The 16041-nt window shown below is 41.9% G+C and overlaps 1 protein-coding gene across 3 annotated transcripts in view; it reads right to left on the bottom strand.

Moving 5' to 3' along the window:
- KDM3B (lysine demethylase 3B) overlaps positions 1-16041 on the bottom strand; it is a 75863-nt gene that overhangs the window by 55860 nt on the left and 3962 nt on the right. For 2 of the 3 annotated variants that reach the window (XR_013387727.1, XM_077911835.1), the window contains exon 1: positions 14031-14255. The exons of the other annotated variant lie outside the window; for it this stretch is intronic. Coding sequence is in view for 1 of the 2 variants with exons in the window: in XM_077911835.1 (XP_077767961.1) it covers positions 14031-14240 (210 nt within the window). In the remaining variant the exon portion in view is untranslated. Of the gene's footprint in view, positions 1-14030; positions 14256-16041 lie in introns of those variants that run through there. 3 annotated transcript variants of the gene reach the window in all.

Raw genomic sequence — 16041 nt, 5'->3', positions numbered from 1 at the left:
TTATTCATGTTCATTGAATTTTAGTTGGCTTTTGAGAAACATTTCATGCAATAAAATGATAAAATATAAATTCAAAGAATCAAGACCAAGCAAACTACAACAGGAAGTCACTACTGAGGTATAAAACTGAAAAGTAAGCTGGCCCTAAGTATCTACACAGCTATACAACTGATCCATGTTTCTGGCTCTCAGCTTCCTAAAGGCCAATTTGAAAATGGGAGGTCACCTGCATAAGTCCCACAGTCTACATCTTTTTTTTTAAAAAAATATTTTATTTATTCATTCATGACAGAGAGAGAGAGAGAGAGGCAGAGACACAGGCAGAGGGAGAAGCAGGCCCCACACAGGGAGCCGGACAGTGGGACCCGAACTCAGGTCTCTAGGAGCACATGGGCCGAAGGCAGCATAAAACTGCTGGGCCATCGGGGCTGACCTACATCTTTTTTTTTTGTTTGTTTTTTTTAATTAAACTCTACCCCCAACTTGGGACTCAAACTCACAACCTAGAGATCAAGAGTCACATGCTCCACCCGCTGAGCCAGCCAGTCGCCCCTCCCACTGTCTAAAAGGAAAATAAAGCATGGTGCCTGGGCGGTCACTTGGTTAAGTGTCTGCCTTCGGCTCAGGTCACGACCCTAGGTCCTGAGATGGAGTCCCACGTCGGTCTCCACTTAAGACTGCCCAGCAAGGAGTCTGCTTCTCCCTCTCCCTCTGCTGCTCCCCCTGCTTGTGCTCTCTGTCAAATAAATAAATAAAATATTTGAACAAAAAAATAAAAGGAAAACAAAGCAATCACTCAGGGAAGCCATGCTTTTCCAATCCCTCGGCACTGTAGAGAATTTCTCACAAGTTTCCTAAAGCAACAATGAGTGATGCAGGACAAAGCCAGAATCCCTATAGCAACGACCCTCAACTGGAAAGGAACCCTGAAGTTACCAAGATTTTAAGTAGGAGGAGCACTAAGCATTTCCTATAGAGTGAATACTACATGTGTTGTACATGTATGTCCTATTATTTTTTGTACTATTATTTTTTAAATATGCTGGTGATATAATGAATAAAATTTAAATCCTTTAAAAATGTTACTGAATTCATATCAGCTTTTGTTGGTATACATGTTCTCATCCAGTCAACATACAAAATTTTAGGTACAATTATATGAAATTTCAGGATAGTTATACTTGAAAAGTGTGAAATTACTTCTCAATAGCCTACCATTAGGCTTAATCTCTTCGCAGGCAATATATACTTGTGGATGTAGAGTGCATTGCTGAAAAGTTATCCCAGGAATTAAATTCGTTATATAAAGCACTAGTTTTATTATTATAACAAGTAGGCTTCACTTCTACTTAAACACACACACACACACACACACACACACACACACACGGGAAACAAGTCTCAGAAATCGGAAGCACAATTTTTACAGAGAAAGAGAACACTGAACTGGCAAGGTATTTAACATATGAATGGCCTCACTCATATATACATATATGTTCCAAGGGATTAAAACACAACTTCAAATAACTTGCAGACAAATGGGAATCACACTTACACTCACATGCTGACTCAGCACCAAGAAGGGTAGTAGCAGCATAATAAACAGAGGTTGGAGCTTATGTTCCAGGAGGCTTGGATTTGAGTATTAGCTGTATTCTATGAACTGCAAAACCCGATAAATCACTCTTCCCTCCTCAAGCATTGGCTTCCTCCATTGTGATAAGACACATCTCTTACTTTACTCATACACGGGTTATGAAATTTAAATAAAGTAATGGATTCAAAAGTACTTTGGTCATTGCAAAGCACTACTCAGGCAATATTATGCCATAAAATAAAGTATGGGGGAATGTTCAGAGGCAGGAGAGATCATTCAGGAGTGAAGAGGGAATTACATGGGCTGAGGCCAAAAAAAGGTTTCAATCAAGTTCTAAGATGGCCAGGAGCTATACAAGCAGACTGCGGGGGAAGGAGTGGGAGATGACAGTAAAAAAAAACAACAACTAGGAGTCAACGTAGACCTGAATACTGGGATAAAAAACTGGGGCTTCATCCAGCTGCCACTGGGCGAGGTGAGCGTGTGTGCACTTGAGTGTGTGTGCACGTGCGTGCGTGCCTACAAGTGCCATTGAAAGGTTTCTAACCGAGGTCAGGATATGAACAGCTCAGTTGGTTTTACGGAAATTCAGCTACCTACCAGTGGATATAAATGGACTGAGTTGGAGGAAAGTAACAGGGATTCTTCCATGACCTAGAGTGGGAGCAGTGAGACTAGGAAAAAAATGACTCGTGCTTGTGAGAATCCATGAATTCTAACACCAAGCTTGATAACTGGCTGGATAGAAGGGTAAAGGAAAACGCAAAAATGGCTTGGGTTTTGAACCTGAGTGGTACCATTACATAACTGGTGTCAGGAGGAGGAGGTGACTAAAAAACACGCAAGACCTTGCTCGGTATTGAAAAGAAGCATAAAGAAAAAAAAAAAAAAAAGAAAAGAAGCATAAAGCATTAAATGCCCTGGCTGAGGGACACACTCCTGTACTGGGCATCACTCAGAAAACCAGGGATCCCTGGGTGGCGCAGCGGTTTGGCGCCTGCCTTTGGCCCAGGGTGTGATCCTGGAGACCCGGGATCGAATCCCACGTCGGGCTCCCGGTGCATGGAGCCTGCTTCTCCCTCTGCCTATGTCTCTGCCTCTCTCTCTCTCTCTCTCTGTAGGACTATCATAAATAAATAAAAATTAAAAAAAAAAAAAAAAAAGAAATTGTCCCCTTTAAAAAAAAAAAAAGAAAACCAGAGGTTGAGGCTCCATGGCTACTGACAACCAGGTACCATGCTGCGGTTCTAGTCCACCAACCACATTAAAAATTGGCCCATGAGTCACAAAATTCTAAGTTATAGCAACACACAAATAAAAGAACAACACTAAAAGGAGTCACTACTACAACTGTAACAATTTTTACTCTTTGTACAAAAGAACTTCAACATTCAAAAAGTTCATATTCAGGAATCCTAGCATCACTTATCTAAACACATCAGGGAAAAGTTCAATTAAGAAAGCCACATTTCACTTAATTTAGGGGAAACTGTCTCTCAACTCACCTGGGCAAAGGACACATATGGACTAAAGTGTTTACTTTGACAACAGTGCTATATATTCTGGGATTGTTATACCTAAAAGCTAACAATATGATTTGTTTTAAGAGCAACATGGAGGGGTGCCTGGGTGGCTCAGTCGGTTAAGTGGCTGATTTTTGGTTTTAGCTCAGGTCCTGATTTCAGAGTCCTGAGACTGAGCCCCAGGTAGTGAGATGGAGCTCCGCAGTCAATGCAGAGTCAGCTCTGAATTCTCTCTCTCTCTCTGCCCCTCCCCACCACACACGGTCTCTCTCTCCCCAAAACAAGTAAGTCTTTAGAAGTAAAATAAAGAGCAATATGGAATGTGGATATATGTAAAAATGTTTTTGGATAAGTGAGGCTTATTTCTGGCCCTAGCGCTATGCTTTACTTCCTAGCTAAAGTAATGGAAAAAGTTAGAACATATGAGGTAAAGAATCATTTCACATCAAAGTACCTAGAACACAAACTTTTAAAATGGTAGTGGCCAGGCCAGAAAACAGGAGGAAAGGATATAAACTAACAAAAATCAATGATTATGGTTGGGTTGAGTCAGAGATGACCAGGGCAGGTTGATCATCTGAACAGAGTAAGACTAAAACAGTTTGAGTTATTTAAAAAGTGTTTTAAAAATTAGGCACATGGGTGACTCAGTTGGTTAAGTGTCTGCCTTGGGCTCAGGTCATGATTCTAGCATCCTGGGATGGAGCCCTGCACCAGACTCCCTACTCAGCATGGGAGTCTGCTTCTCCTTCCTCTCCCTTTCCCTATACCCCCTGCTCGTGCTCTCTCTCTCTGTAATAAATAAAATCTTAAAAAAAAATTCTATTAGAATAGAGGTAGCAAATAGAACTATATAAGCTACAGCAAAAATCAAAGGACTAGGTATAAAATATTTTATTAGTCAAAGAGTTAGTGGTAACACTCTTGCTTTCTATTTCAAAATTCCTTTTAAGTATGTGATATATTTTAGTGACACTAAAATCAAATAAATTATTTGATAAAATCAATTAATTTCTCCTAAGTTTGATAACATCTGATAGTAGTAACCTGAGTCAAATAAGCTTTCATGTTTATTGTGTAATCAGTTTGGATTCTGGTTCCCCCTAAAGCCATGCTTACTACAATTAATAAAATTATTAATTTATTCACTCTCAACAAAAATAGAACACCTCTTATGTTAACATATAGCATTTACTGGGGCCAAGAATATCAAGGTGAATAAAGCCAGCAATTGACAGGAAGGACTCACACCCCAGGTGAGTCAACAGAGAGGTATAGAAATGATTACAAAGCTATGTAATAAGGGCAGTAACAAAGATCTGAACATGCTATATTAGGTCAGAAAAGGCATCTGCCTTGAGAAACTAGAACAATTTCACAGAAGAGGTGGTGGTACCCAAGTTAGGTCTTAAAGGACAACCATTCTGGCAGAGAATAGAGAGAAGACTTTCCAGCAGGTATGAAGAAAAAGAAACATAAAAGCAGAGTGCTTCAGGCTGCATCCACAGCTGTCAGTAAGCAAGCTGTAAGGGCTCTGATTGGCATGTTAATGTATGATACACTGAAATCTGGTGGCAAAGTGTCTTGTTTGGCCAGCAGAGTGGTTTTTTGTTATTGTTGTTGGTATGTTTTTAACGTGCATCAAACATTTTTAGGCAGTGTCTGCCCTATCCAGTTGCCAATCGCCACTATACCCTTTGGTCTATCACCTAGCTTATTTTATTTTCATAAGCCTGGATATATGTGGGTTTATGTTCCCTGATATAGGCCTTAGGGGAGCCACTGATAGTTTTTCAAGGGGGAGGGGGAAGACATGGTAAAATGTTTTATAAAGACAATGCCACACAGGGAAAAAACTTCTCAATGCTCAGTTTAAAACAGAAAATCAAAATAGAATTACAAAGTATTTAATAATTAGATGAATGGCCAAACACACTTTACTCATACTATTTAAGCAGTATTGGTAAGTTTTTTTTAAAAAATGAGATACATCTAAAAGACTAACAAGGAAAGACTTCCAGGATATATTATATACAAAAAAACTGGTTGCAGCGGTGACTGGGTGGTTCAGTTGGTTTAGTGTCTGACTTCAGCAGGGTGGTAGTCTAGGGTTCCTGGGATAGAGCTCAGCGTGGGCAGGGAGTCTGTTTGTCCCTGCCCCTCCCCCCAAACTTGTTCTTTTTCTCTCTCCTTCCCTCTCAAATAAATATCTTAAAAAGAAAAAAAAAAAAAAGAGCTGGTTGCAGATTTTAGGGGTGGTGGTGGTGAGGGAATAAAAGGGGTAGTAATAGTATTTTAGCCTTAATCAGTAAATGTTCCTCTCTAAAAAAAAATGTACTCATATAATGCTCAAATAATTAAAACTTTTTAAAAGGGAAAGAATTAACTTTGGGAACAGGGTGGAAGATTAAACAAAGCCATGATAACTCAGGAAAGAGATGAAAAAGGATTAACCCCATAAGACTGTAGGAATGGAAAAGGGTATTTGAGAAACTACAGAGATAAAAATAACTGGATATGGTGATGATTGAGAGTAAGGGAAATGGAAAACTAACTCAACTCCCAAGGTCCTAAATTTTCTCTTCCAATTTTCCTACCTACATTCTGTTCAAAAAGGACAACAGGTCCAAAATAGTCACTCGTGCTAAACCCAAGTCCTCAAACCACAACAAAACCCCTCCCAGGAATGGAATCTTAAAGCAGTAAATCTGGAATTACCTGGTCAGTACTAGTGAGGTAATCTGCCTGGTAGACCCCTGGTGTCCCCCAAGAAAAGTAACCTTGTCTGAAACAATCAGCTCTTTGCTAAAATAACTTCCCTGTTCCACCTCCTTCGGCCTTAAGTCTTTCATTTTGCACAGCTCTCTGGAGTTCCTTTCTATCAGCCACAAGGGATGCTGCCTGAGTCAGATACTGTTGAACAAAGCCATTAAGATCCATAAAATTTGCCAGTTGAATTTTTTTTTAACAATTCTAAACAAAATATAAACTCTGATTCAAATGATTTTACAAATGATTTCAAATTGTGGGCTATCTTGACAGCTAAGATGGGGGATGATGCATGTTTAGAAGATGGCAATTTTCAAACAAAAAATAATTTTCTCTATATGGTTCCTTTAAAAATTTTTTTTAGTTGTTTATTTATTTATTCATGAGAGACATACAGAGAGAGGCAGAGACCTAGGTCGAGAGAGAAGGAGGCTCCTTGCTGGGGGGGGGGGGGGGGGGGGAGGGGAGAAACGACCCTGGACTAGGACCTGACCTGAAGGTAGAGGCTCAACCACTGAGCCACCCAGGTGCCCCTATAGGATTCCTTTGATTAAGAGATAGCTTTCTAACTTAACCTCATTCCCCATCCCCCTTCTAATATCCACAATAAATTAAATGTTAAGTACTTGAGTATCATAGAGATAACCCGAATAAAAACTCAAGCATATACATATATAGTGCTTTTAGGGGCTGTGGAATCACAAAGATCTGGATTTGCATCCCATCTTGCTCCTTTCTTAGCTGTGTAGCCCAGGGCAAGTCACTTTAGCCTCTTTGAGCCTCACTTCCTTTGCCTATAAATAGGGACAATAAGTACCTCAAAGGATTGTCTGAAGATTAAATGAAATAAAAGCATAAAAGGCCTAGCAGACTTTGGGATCCTGATAAACATGCATTTCTTAGGAAACTCACTCTACTGGTCTGATTATAAATTGGTATGATTTTCAAAAAAGAAAAAAATGTTATCTACCAAGAATCTTAAATACATGTACGCTCTGTGTCTCCATAACACTCCTGGCAATAATCCTAGGAAATAACCCTAAATATAGTATAAGCTTTATTCACAAAAATGCTCATCACAGCATTATTGATAGAGCCTCTGAAACAATTTCAATATTCAATGAAAGAGGAATAGTTAAATAAATTATCCAGCCAATAAAAATAAGATTTTTCTTAGCATTTTATTGTTTTCCTTTCAGTTGTGGGAGCAATACATGTTACCTATAGAAAATAAAAGCACCAGGAAAATTAAAATCACCCATATACAAGAGTTTTCAGTAACACAGGAAAATTGCCACATTAAGTGAAAGAGCAAAACACAAAATTGAAAATACAGTATGAATTCGACTTCTAACAATCCTAAAAAAGAGATTAGATGAATATGTATCAAAATATAAACAGCAGTTTCTAATTGGTTACAGGGGCTACATTTTAAATTATCAAAATATTTTCTTCATTTTGTATCACAGGCATGCATTACCTGAGAATCACAAAAATAAAACATCTAATGCTTCTAATCTAACAAGCTAGGTATAAGTCACAAAAACCAGTGGACATTGGACCTTGGAGTCTCAAGTAAGATTCCAATAATCTCAAGACAAAAAAATTAGTACTGAGTCCCTATCAACAGAAATATGTAACAAAAAATTTAAAGATTATAAACACCTTATTAACAGGAGGCCAGAGTAGAAATTCCATAATAAATCAAATGTGAAAGTTAACATCTAGAATCGGCTTCTAAATATTCTTTTTAAGATATAATAGAGAAAGCCTCTTAAAATAGTAACAGAAAAATGCATGTTCTGTTCTTGATGGAACTTACAATTTAGTAGAGGCAATAAGGTATATATCTTGTTATATATCTATAAGAAAAAAAACTCTGATTAATATTCCAAAAGAGGTATATAACAAAGTACTAAAGGAGCAAAGAAAAAAATAAAAACACGCTGGGCTTTATAGGTGGTAGAACCTAGAATGGACAGGCTTTCTCATCTCCTCATAGGACTTCGATGGTGAACATTAAGAGCAAAGGGAAAAGCCAGAAAGTATTAAGTAAGTGGAAGATCACTGAATCAGGGTTGTCTGCTATAAATATCCTTTTGGTAACACTCAATTTCCCTCATACAATTCTTTGCACACCAAGGATCCTTCTTACCTGTAATTTGGTCTCTAGAGTAGACCAGGAGGGGGCTCTGTGCATATCTCTGGATAGGTATATCTCCCATTGTAAATTAATAACCTTATATGCAGATTTACAAATCAGTCTCCAGAGAGTCTGGTGAGAATCAGTTCCCTAGAGCCTGATTACCCCTGTACACACACACAAAAATGGAGTTTTTGCCCTTCCTAAACAGAGAGAGGTCATACTATATGAGTCACTACTGAACCATCAGGCAAGTCTTACCCATCTACAGTACAAGGGTAAAAGACATTCTGGCAGTTGGGTTAGTGGTGTAGGGAGGGCTTAAAAACCACCAACCTGTCAAAGGCAGTGGAAAACTGAGAAGCAGCAACAGGTGTTATGTCCCCCAGGCCTTGTGGAAGCAAAGCCTACAGGAATCAACTCCAGCTGTTGAGAAAATCACTAACAACAGAAAAGGCCACATTACTTACCCACCACTTAGGGGAAGCAAAGTGGAGAACTGAATCAACCATAACAAGTTGGAAATAAGAACTGCACAAGTGAGCACTGAAGGAGGCAATGAGCCCACGGCAGGTGGGGAATTAGTGAAGCAATTCTTAGAAACAAATAGGTAATTAAAAGGAAAGATCTGATTGTGTTGTAAAGGAAGAGGATGCTGGATGGACAAAATGACCAGAGTATGTGATCACTGGTGGATATACTGCACAGCTCTAAAATAATGCAAACACAAAGTAAGAGACAATTAACAATTTAACAATTATACACATATAAGACAAACCTAAAAAAAAAAAAAAAAAAAAAAAAAAGAGGGCAGCCCCGGTGGCTCAGCATTTAGCACCGCCTTCAGCCCAGGGTGTGATCCTGGAGATCCAGGATCGAGTCCCACGTCCGGTTCCCTTCGTGGAGCCTGCTCCCTCTGCTTGTGTCTCTGCCTCTCTCTCTCTCTCTCTGTGTCTCTCATGAATAAATATAAAGTCTTAAAAAAAAAAAAAAAATTGTCTCTCTCCCTCTGTCCCTCTTTCTCTAAAAAAATAAATAAATAAATTTTTAAAAATGAACAAGCAGAATGCAAACACAAAGTAAGAGACAACTGTTAACAATTACACACATCCACACAAGATGAACTTTTAAAACAATGAACATCTAAGTGCCGGGAAAACTTAAAGATGGCTCAATGTCTCAAAAACAGACCTCCTGCTCAGAGTATTAAGTTGAAAAGTGCAGTTAGAAGGGCTCACACTTAAACATTATATATTCATTTGTACAGTCTCACTTTCATTTAAAGTTCTCTACACCATACAGTGACCCACAAAACCATATTCTACTTACTTTAATAAAGAACTTATCATGTATCATGCAGATCTTTATTGAACTTGTGGAATTATAAGAAAAGGACACTTAAGGATAATCATTAAAATCCATAACTCCCATTTCAATTAGTGCTGAAGTTTTAGGTTTGTGTGAGATTGTGCACTGGAAACATGGTCCTGTCCTGGACCTGATTATAATCATTACATTACCCAGAAACAAACTAGAGAGGTATTTTAAAGTCCACCTAACCTGAGACAAGGAGGAAAGGTTGGAGGAGGACGTTAAAAAGTAAGGCAGATACAGATATGCTTTCATTCTTCTTGGAAGACTCCCAGATAGAAGAATCATGGTACTAGCCTGGACACTGCTACAATTATTACATTATCTGGAATCAAAGGAAAGGAGTACTTTACAGTGTACCTTTCCACCAGATAGAGATGCAAGATTAAGGGATAAAAAAATAAGGCAGATATGCTTTCACTCCTCTTCCAAGTTCTAGATAGCTGTGATAGCTACGATACACATTCAAAACAAATCAATGCTACTAAAAGCATCATTTAATTCTAAGAAACAGCAAGAAAAGGGCAGTTTACTGAATAAAATTGGTGCTGCCACAATTGGCAAGTTACCTCACATGCCATTTACAAAAATATTTCAGGTGGATCAAAGATCTAAAGGTAAAAACAAAGAAAAACTGAACAACCTTTTTACAGGCTCAAGATGGGGGAGCTATCCCCAAGCAAGTAACCCGGAAGCCATTAAAGAAAAGTCCAAGAGATCTGATGATATCAACATTTTGTTTTACTCTATAAACAACTTATAAAGTCAAAAGACAAAGGAGAGAAAATAAATGCAATACACTTGTGAAGTAAAGGGGGTCATATACTGAAAATGCATAGAACTTATACAAAGTGATAAGACAACAACCATTTTCAAATGAGCAAGATAGGCAGTTAACTCATTAAAAAATATAAACAGCAAATTGACAAAGAAAAAGACTAGGAGTCATGAAAATGATGTATTATTTTTCATCCATCAGATTGCCAAAAATGACAAAGACTGATGACACCAATGATGGCAAAGGTGAAGGGAAACCAGCACTGCTGGTGGGAGTATGAAATTCTATCATCTTATTGGAAAACAACCTGGCATTACCTAATAAAAGATGTATATACTCCTGTAACTCCTAACCCACTTCTGGATGTCTAAACTATAGAAATAAAACCATGATTACACAAGATATATGCACAAGTTTACTGACCACAGCATTATTTGTAGTGCCAAATTTTTTTTCCAATAACTTGAATGTCCAGCCTAAGGAGGAATGATTGAACAAATGATGGTACATCATCCATTCTATGAAATATAATGTAGTCACTTCAAAGGATGAGTAAGATCTATAGGTATTGATGCCCATTGTATAACGTTAAATGGAACTAGAGGGGTACCTGGCTGTCTCAGTCAGTAAAGCCTGCAACTCTTGATCTCGGGGTCTTAAGTTTGAGCCCCACATTCGATATAGAAATTACTTTAAAAAAAAAAAAAAGTCCTTACTTAAAAAAAGAGGCCGGGAGAAAGAGGATGCAGATATTGTGCAATGTGATACCATTTGCCAAAAAAAAAAAAAAAAGGGCAACTCTTTGTATATGGATGAATGTTTTTATATTTTTTGTACTAGTATTAAGAAAGATAAGCAAAGCCTCCTTTTTCAACTGGAAGCCTGTGAAAGAAAGATTGTTGGCTTTTTCTGTATATGCTTTTGGTTATTTGACATTTCACAAAATAGTTTTGCTTTTTAACCAAAAAAAGGAAGGAAAACCCATGTTTGTTGGTTTTTTTTTTTTTTTTTGGTCTGTTTGTTTTATCTACCACACCTACATATATGAAGGTCCCAAGGTCTCTGCAACTCATATGGATCAATAATGATTCAGAACACAAAGAGGACAGCCTTACCAGTCTGAAATGAAAGCATAAAAATCCATTAAACTAATATTGCAGCAAGACTGTTTTCTTTTTAAACAGGCCTATTTTGAAATACAAATTAAGCTACTATTCCACAGCGTGGGGGAGGGGGGAGAGGTTTTTTTTCCTATTACGTCTAAAAATCTCAGCAGTTATCTGTCAGCATGTTTGATGAAAATGCCCACTATCAAACCGTTATCAACCAAAACTCCCAATCAACAGGATCCTGACTTTTCTTTTTTCGTATTTCATCTTAAGGAAATACATGGCTTTGGTATTGTTTTCCAGAAAAGGGTTCACTAAATGGAGCAGGGCTACATTTTGAAAGATTTCAGGATCAAAAAGTATTTAGAAAGAGGGTATTAATGGAGCCTAAAACTGAAAAGTGTTTTCAATCACTTCAAAAACTCATTCATCCAACCCTCAATTACTCAACCTTAACAGGGGGCGCCCTGCTATGCATTACTCAAAACCAAGCATGCCTGAAAACATCTTAAACTAACTGAATGAAAATCTGCCCAATCACAGGCCAGCTGCTTGAAAACTCCACCCTTGAGTACAGGAAGAACACTTTTGATTGGAAGACGGTTGTGTTTACTACGGTGTGTGGTGCAAATTGGTAAGGCCCACATGTCTAGGGTCCAAAGAAAATCTCTTTAATGAAAAGGAAAAACAAACGGCCAGTTCTCATCCTAGACTAGTCATTGTCATTAATAGAACCTCTACATAGCAACTGCAATTCTTGAGCAATTTTGCGAACTGGTGAAAAATTCTAAAAGTTCTGAGTTTTGTTATGGTTGTTTTCTCATCCACGTACCTTGATATACACACAGGACAAGCCTGTTTATTCTCAAAACCCTAATCTGCCTTTGCTTCTGTATGTATACAGCTCCACGCAGGATCTCAACACAGATCTAATGTGCACTTTGCTTTAACTTCCAAGTATCACGGCAACTTTTTTCACTTGGTTTGAGAAACCAATTCAATGAGCCCAGTGGCAAAATGATTCAGTATGTAGCTTAGTAGGTGTCCAGCATTATAGTAAGCTTCAAAAACCTCTGCCCTTAGGGAGCCCAGCAAACAACAAAGTGAATGGGTAGCCATTTCAGGTGCAGAGCTCATTAGCAATTCATCTGATGGAGGAAACAACTAGAATATAAAATTTCAACTGAAAAGCTAGGGCAGGCTAGGCCTTAAGTCCAAGTATACATGGAACAGTGGATCTTCATTATGATTTGCATTTAGCAGGGGTAAATTTTTGTATCTGAGACAAGATGCTTCTCCCCCACCCCAACCTAGAAAGCAATCTTTTAAAGAAAGGAGGAATTTAAATCCAAATCCCCTCCTTAATCATCGTCCTCATCCCCTTATATTCGTGGCATCTTTTTACAAATTCGCCCCACTGAAGCCTCTAAATGGCCAAGCAGCCTTTTCTTATTTAGCGTGGAGAAAGATAAAAAAATGTGAACTCAAGTAGCCAAGGCAAAGACTACGCCAGCCGCAAGCCAAAAAACCTATAAAGCTTGCGTTTAAGGGGGAGGGGGGAGAAGCCTAACACCACTAATCAATAGGTAGAAAAGTGATGATCAGAAACCTACAATATTAGTACCAAATCTCAGAAAATCATTCCAATTGCAAAAATAGCAAATAACACATCTGCAGGAGCAAGTTCATCACGAAAATTTACCTTCTGCCTGCTGATGATTACATTCCAAAGGAATCTCCCTATTTTCGGTCTTATCTTAAACAGAGAAGCTAGGGCCGCTATGAGAATGAGGAACTAGGAGAGGCTGGCCAAAGCTCAAAGACAGTATTCTGCGGCCACATTAACAAAAATAACACAACATGACACCAAAAACTAGTTAAGTTCTATTTTACGAACAACTTTAATCACAAAATGCACCAAGGCAAGCATTCAAATCGCCGAGCTCCAACACAAAGTTTCAAAACAAAACCTCTCCCAGGGCTGAGGGAGTAGCCGAGCTGGGAGCAAAAAAAAAAAAAAAAAAAAAAAAAGGCACACCACCTAGCAGCCCCATTCGGCTGCTAAGACGCATCTCAAACTTATCGACAACAGCCACAACTGCAGCCCCTGTCACCCAGAAGCTCAAAGAGAAAGGAGCCCCGAGAGCGTCCCGAGAGGTGGCCTTTCTGGAGACCGCCAGGCCGAGTCAGGCTCAGACAAGGAGGAAGTAACTGCCAGATAAAAAAGCCCAGAGCCGCTCCGACTGCAGCCTCCGTGCTTCCCACAATTGCCCACATTCCCGCCCCACTCGGGGCTCCGGGAGGAGCGAACAGGGCGCAGGTTTCCAGGGAGGCTGGGACTACAGGTCCGCGTCTTTCGGGAGGCAGCGACGGCACCAGCCCAACTCTGAGGGGCCCCGGAGCCCAGGGTGCGGGAGCCCGCGCCCCAGGCGTGCTCGGCGGGGGGCGGGAGGGGGTAGCGCCGAGAAAGGGGTCGCTCCGGAGGCGGGGCCTCCCGGCGGAGGCAGCAGCTCCCGGCGCCCTGGCCGCCCCCCGGGGGAAACCGGGGCGCGCACCCCGACGCGGAAGCCATGCCGGCCAGAGCTCGGGGTGCGGAGGAGCCGGTGGGGGGCGCTAAGGAGACCTGGGGGCGCGGAACTGGGTCACCCCCACCCCACCGCCCCCTCACAAAGGCCCCCGGGGAGGCCGCCCGCAGGCCCCGCAGCCCCGGCCTCAAGTGCCCGCCTCGGCCGCCACTCACCGCCAGGTCCTGGGGCACCGCCCCGCTCATGGCCCGCACCGTGCCGGCCCGCCAGGCCCGAGTGCGCAGCGCAGGCCCCGGATCTCCGCCCGCCGCCGCCGCCGCCGCCGCCGCCGCCGCCGCGGGGACCGAGGCCGAGGCCGAGGCCGCGGTATCCGCGAACAGAAGCAGCAGCCGCTTGCCCACCGGGGAGGCCGCCGCGTCCGCCATCGCCAGGGCCGGCCAGACCCGCGCTCCCGCCCGCCGCCTCCCACCACCTCTGCCGCTGAGCGCCCGATCCGCCCGCAAGGCCTCCCTCCGCACCACCCGCGGCCGCGGCTCCCCCCCACCCCCCCCAACAGCCACCACCAACCACCGGCGCCGCGCAGCGCCCCCCGTGGCCGGGAGCGGAGCCGCAGCCCGGGCCCCGCACAGCGCCCCCCGCGCTCCGGAGCGGGCCGGCAGCTCCGGGCCCCTCGCGGCGCTCCGCCCCAACCTCCCCGGGGCCTGCAGTGCCCCCTGCGGCAGGGAGGGGAATTGCAGCCTAGGCCGGGGTGGGGAAGCGGGCGGCTCCTTCAGTCTTCGTGGCACCATCCCTGGCCCGAGCCGCGTCCTGGGGGTGCCCTATGTGAAGAGGCTTCAGCTTACCCGCCTCGGACACCAAAGACTTTTACTGGGGTGGGGGTGGGGGGCTTGAGGGGCAAGGTACCTAGAGTTGGTGTTTGAGCCAAACAGTTAGCGCCCCGATACCTAGTGATTTCCCATCCTGAAAATATGCCGTACCATTCCTTTTAGAAAACCCATCCCCCCTCGGTCCATCTTTTTTCTCACTAGCCCGTAACGTAGTACCATCCTATTCTATACCACCAGTATTTCATAGGTTCCTTTCCAAATGACCAATTGACCAATGTGCTGCATCCAATGGATGTTATAATACCATCCTTTTCACTGGGTGAAGGCCCATGTGCTTCCAACATCCTGGTATTTGGACTTAAACCCATGGAACTTCTTGCCTTTCCAAGTTGACCAATGTTACTAAGTACGGGTGTTTCTCAGTTAAACTTTGAGGGGAATTGGAAAGAGACCAGCAAAATTATCTTCTCTGGTTCAACAGCACTTCATCTTACCGTGGAAGTAGTGGGAGTGGGGGCAGAGAAAGCCCCACCTCTCCGGTCTGTAATACAGGTGTGGGAGATTGATAACTCCTGATAGAAAAGGGGCTGTAGAGAAGGGGAGATAACGAAATTTTGGCCTAGATGGTCTTGCACACCAGGTACTGGGAAACCTCAATCATTAACATTGGTGGTATCAGACTACCACAGGCTGCAGGGTCTTATGGATGCAGAATGAGTATATATGGAAGTAGTACAAACCAGAAAGACAAAGGGTCTAGAAATAATCCCTGGTTGTTGTCCTAAAAGTGACCATTTCTTTCAATGACCTCCCCTACAGACAGAGCAGCAGCTGGTTCTTTCTAGAAGACTTATGTGTCTACATGGGTATCTCCTGCCCATACCTTTTCTCTACCCTTGACCTATTTTTCTTGTAGCAAAGGTCAGGAGTTTCAAGGGGGAGCAGGCAGCAGCTGCTGACTTTAGAAAAAGTAGGAAACCTCTAGGGAAGTCATTCTAGAACCCTCTTGAGCACCAAGGAAACATTTCCTTGGATTTTCTTCTCTCCCTATTCCTTGGAACATCCGTCCATCTATAAGCCAAACAGGCCTAAATCCCAATGCTTTCCTGGGCCAAGAGACATCCCTTAAAGCACATGGCCCACAAACAATAGTCGGTAAAAGGAGAACAAGGGTGAATTCTTAAGACCTGGCTGCCTTGCAGGTTTTCTACCAAAATTCACTGTTGGGATTTTCTCCTGTATGGAGCTCTAATTACTGCCCCAGTGTTCTAAAGCTTACTTATCAGCACCAGAGACAGAAATGTGCCTAAGTTCAGGGACAGAAAGGCAAAGATGAGAAATTCATTCAACAAATAGGATAGGCACTTTTCACATACCAGTAACTTTTCAACATGCTGGG

The sequence above is a fragment of the Canis aureus genome, chromosome 10, assembly GCF_053574225.1.
Source record: "Canis aureus isolate CA01 chromosome 10, VMU_Caureus_v.1.0, whole genome shotgun sequence".
Taxonomy (NCBI): domain Eukaryota; kingdom Metazoa; phylum Chordata; class Mammalia; order Carnivora; family Canidae; genus Canis; species Canis aureus.
This window is presented reverse-complemented; position numbering and strand designations above follow the sequence as displayed.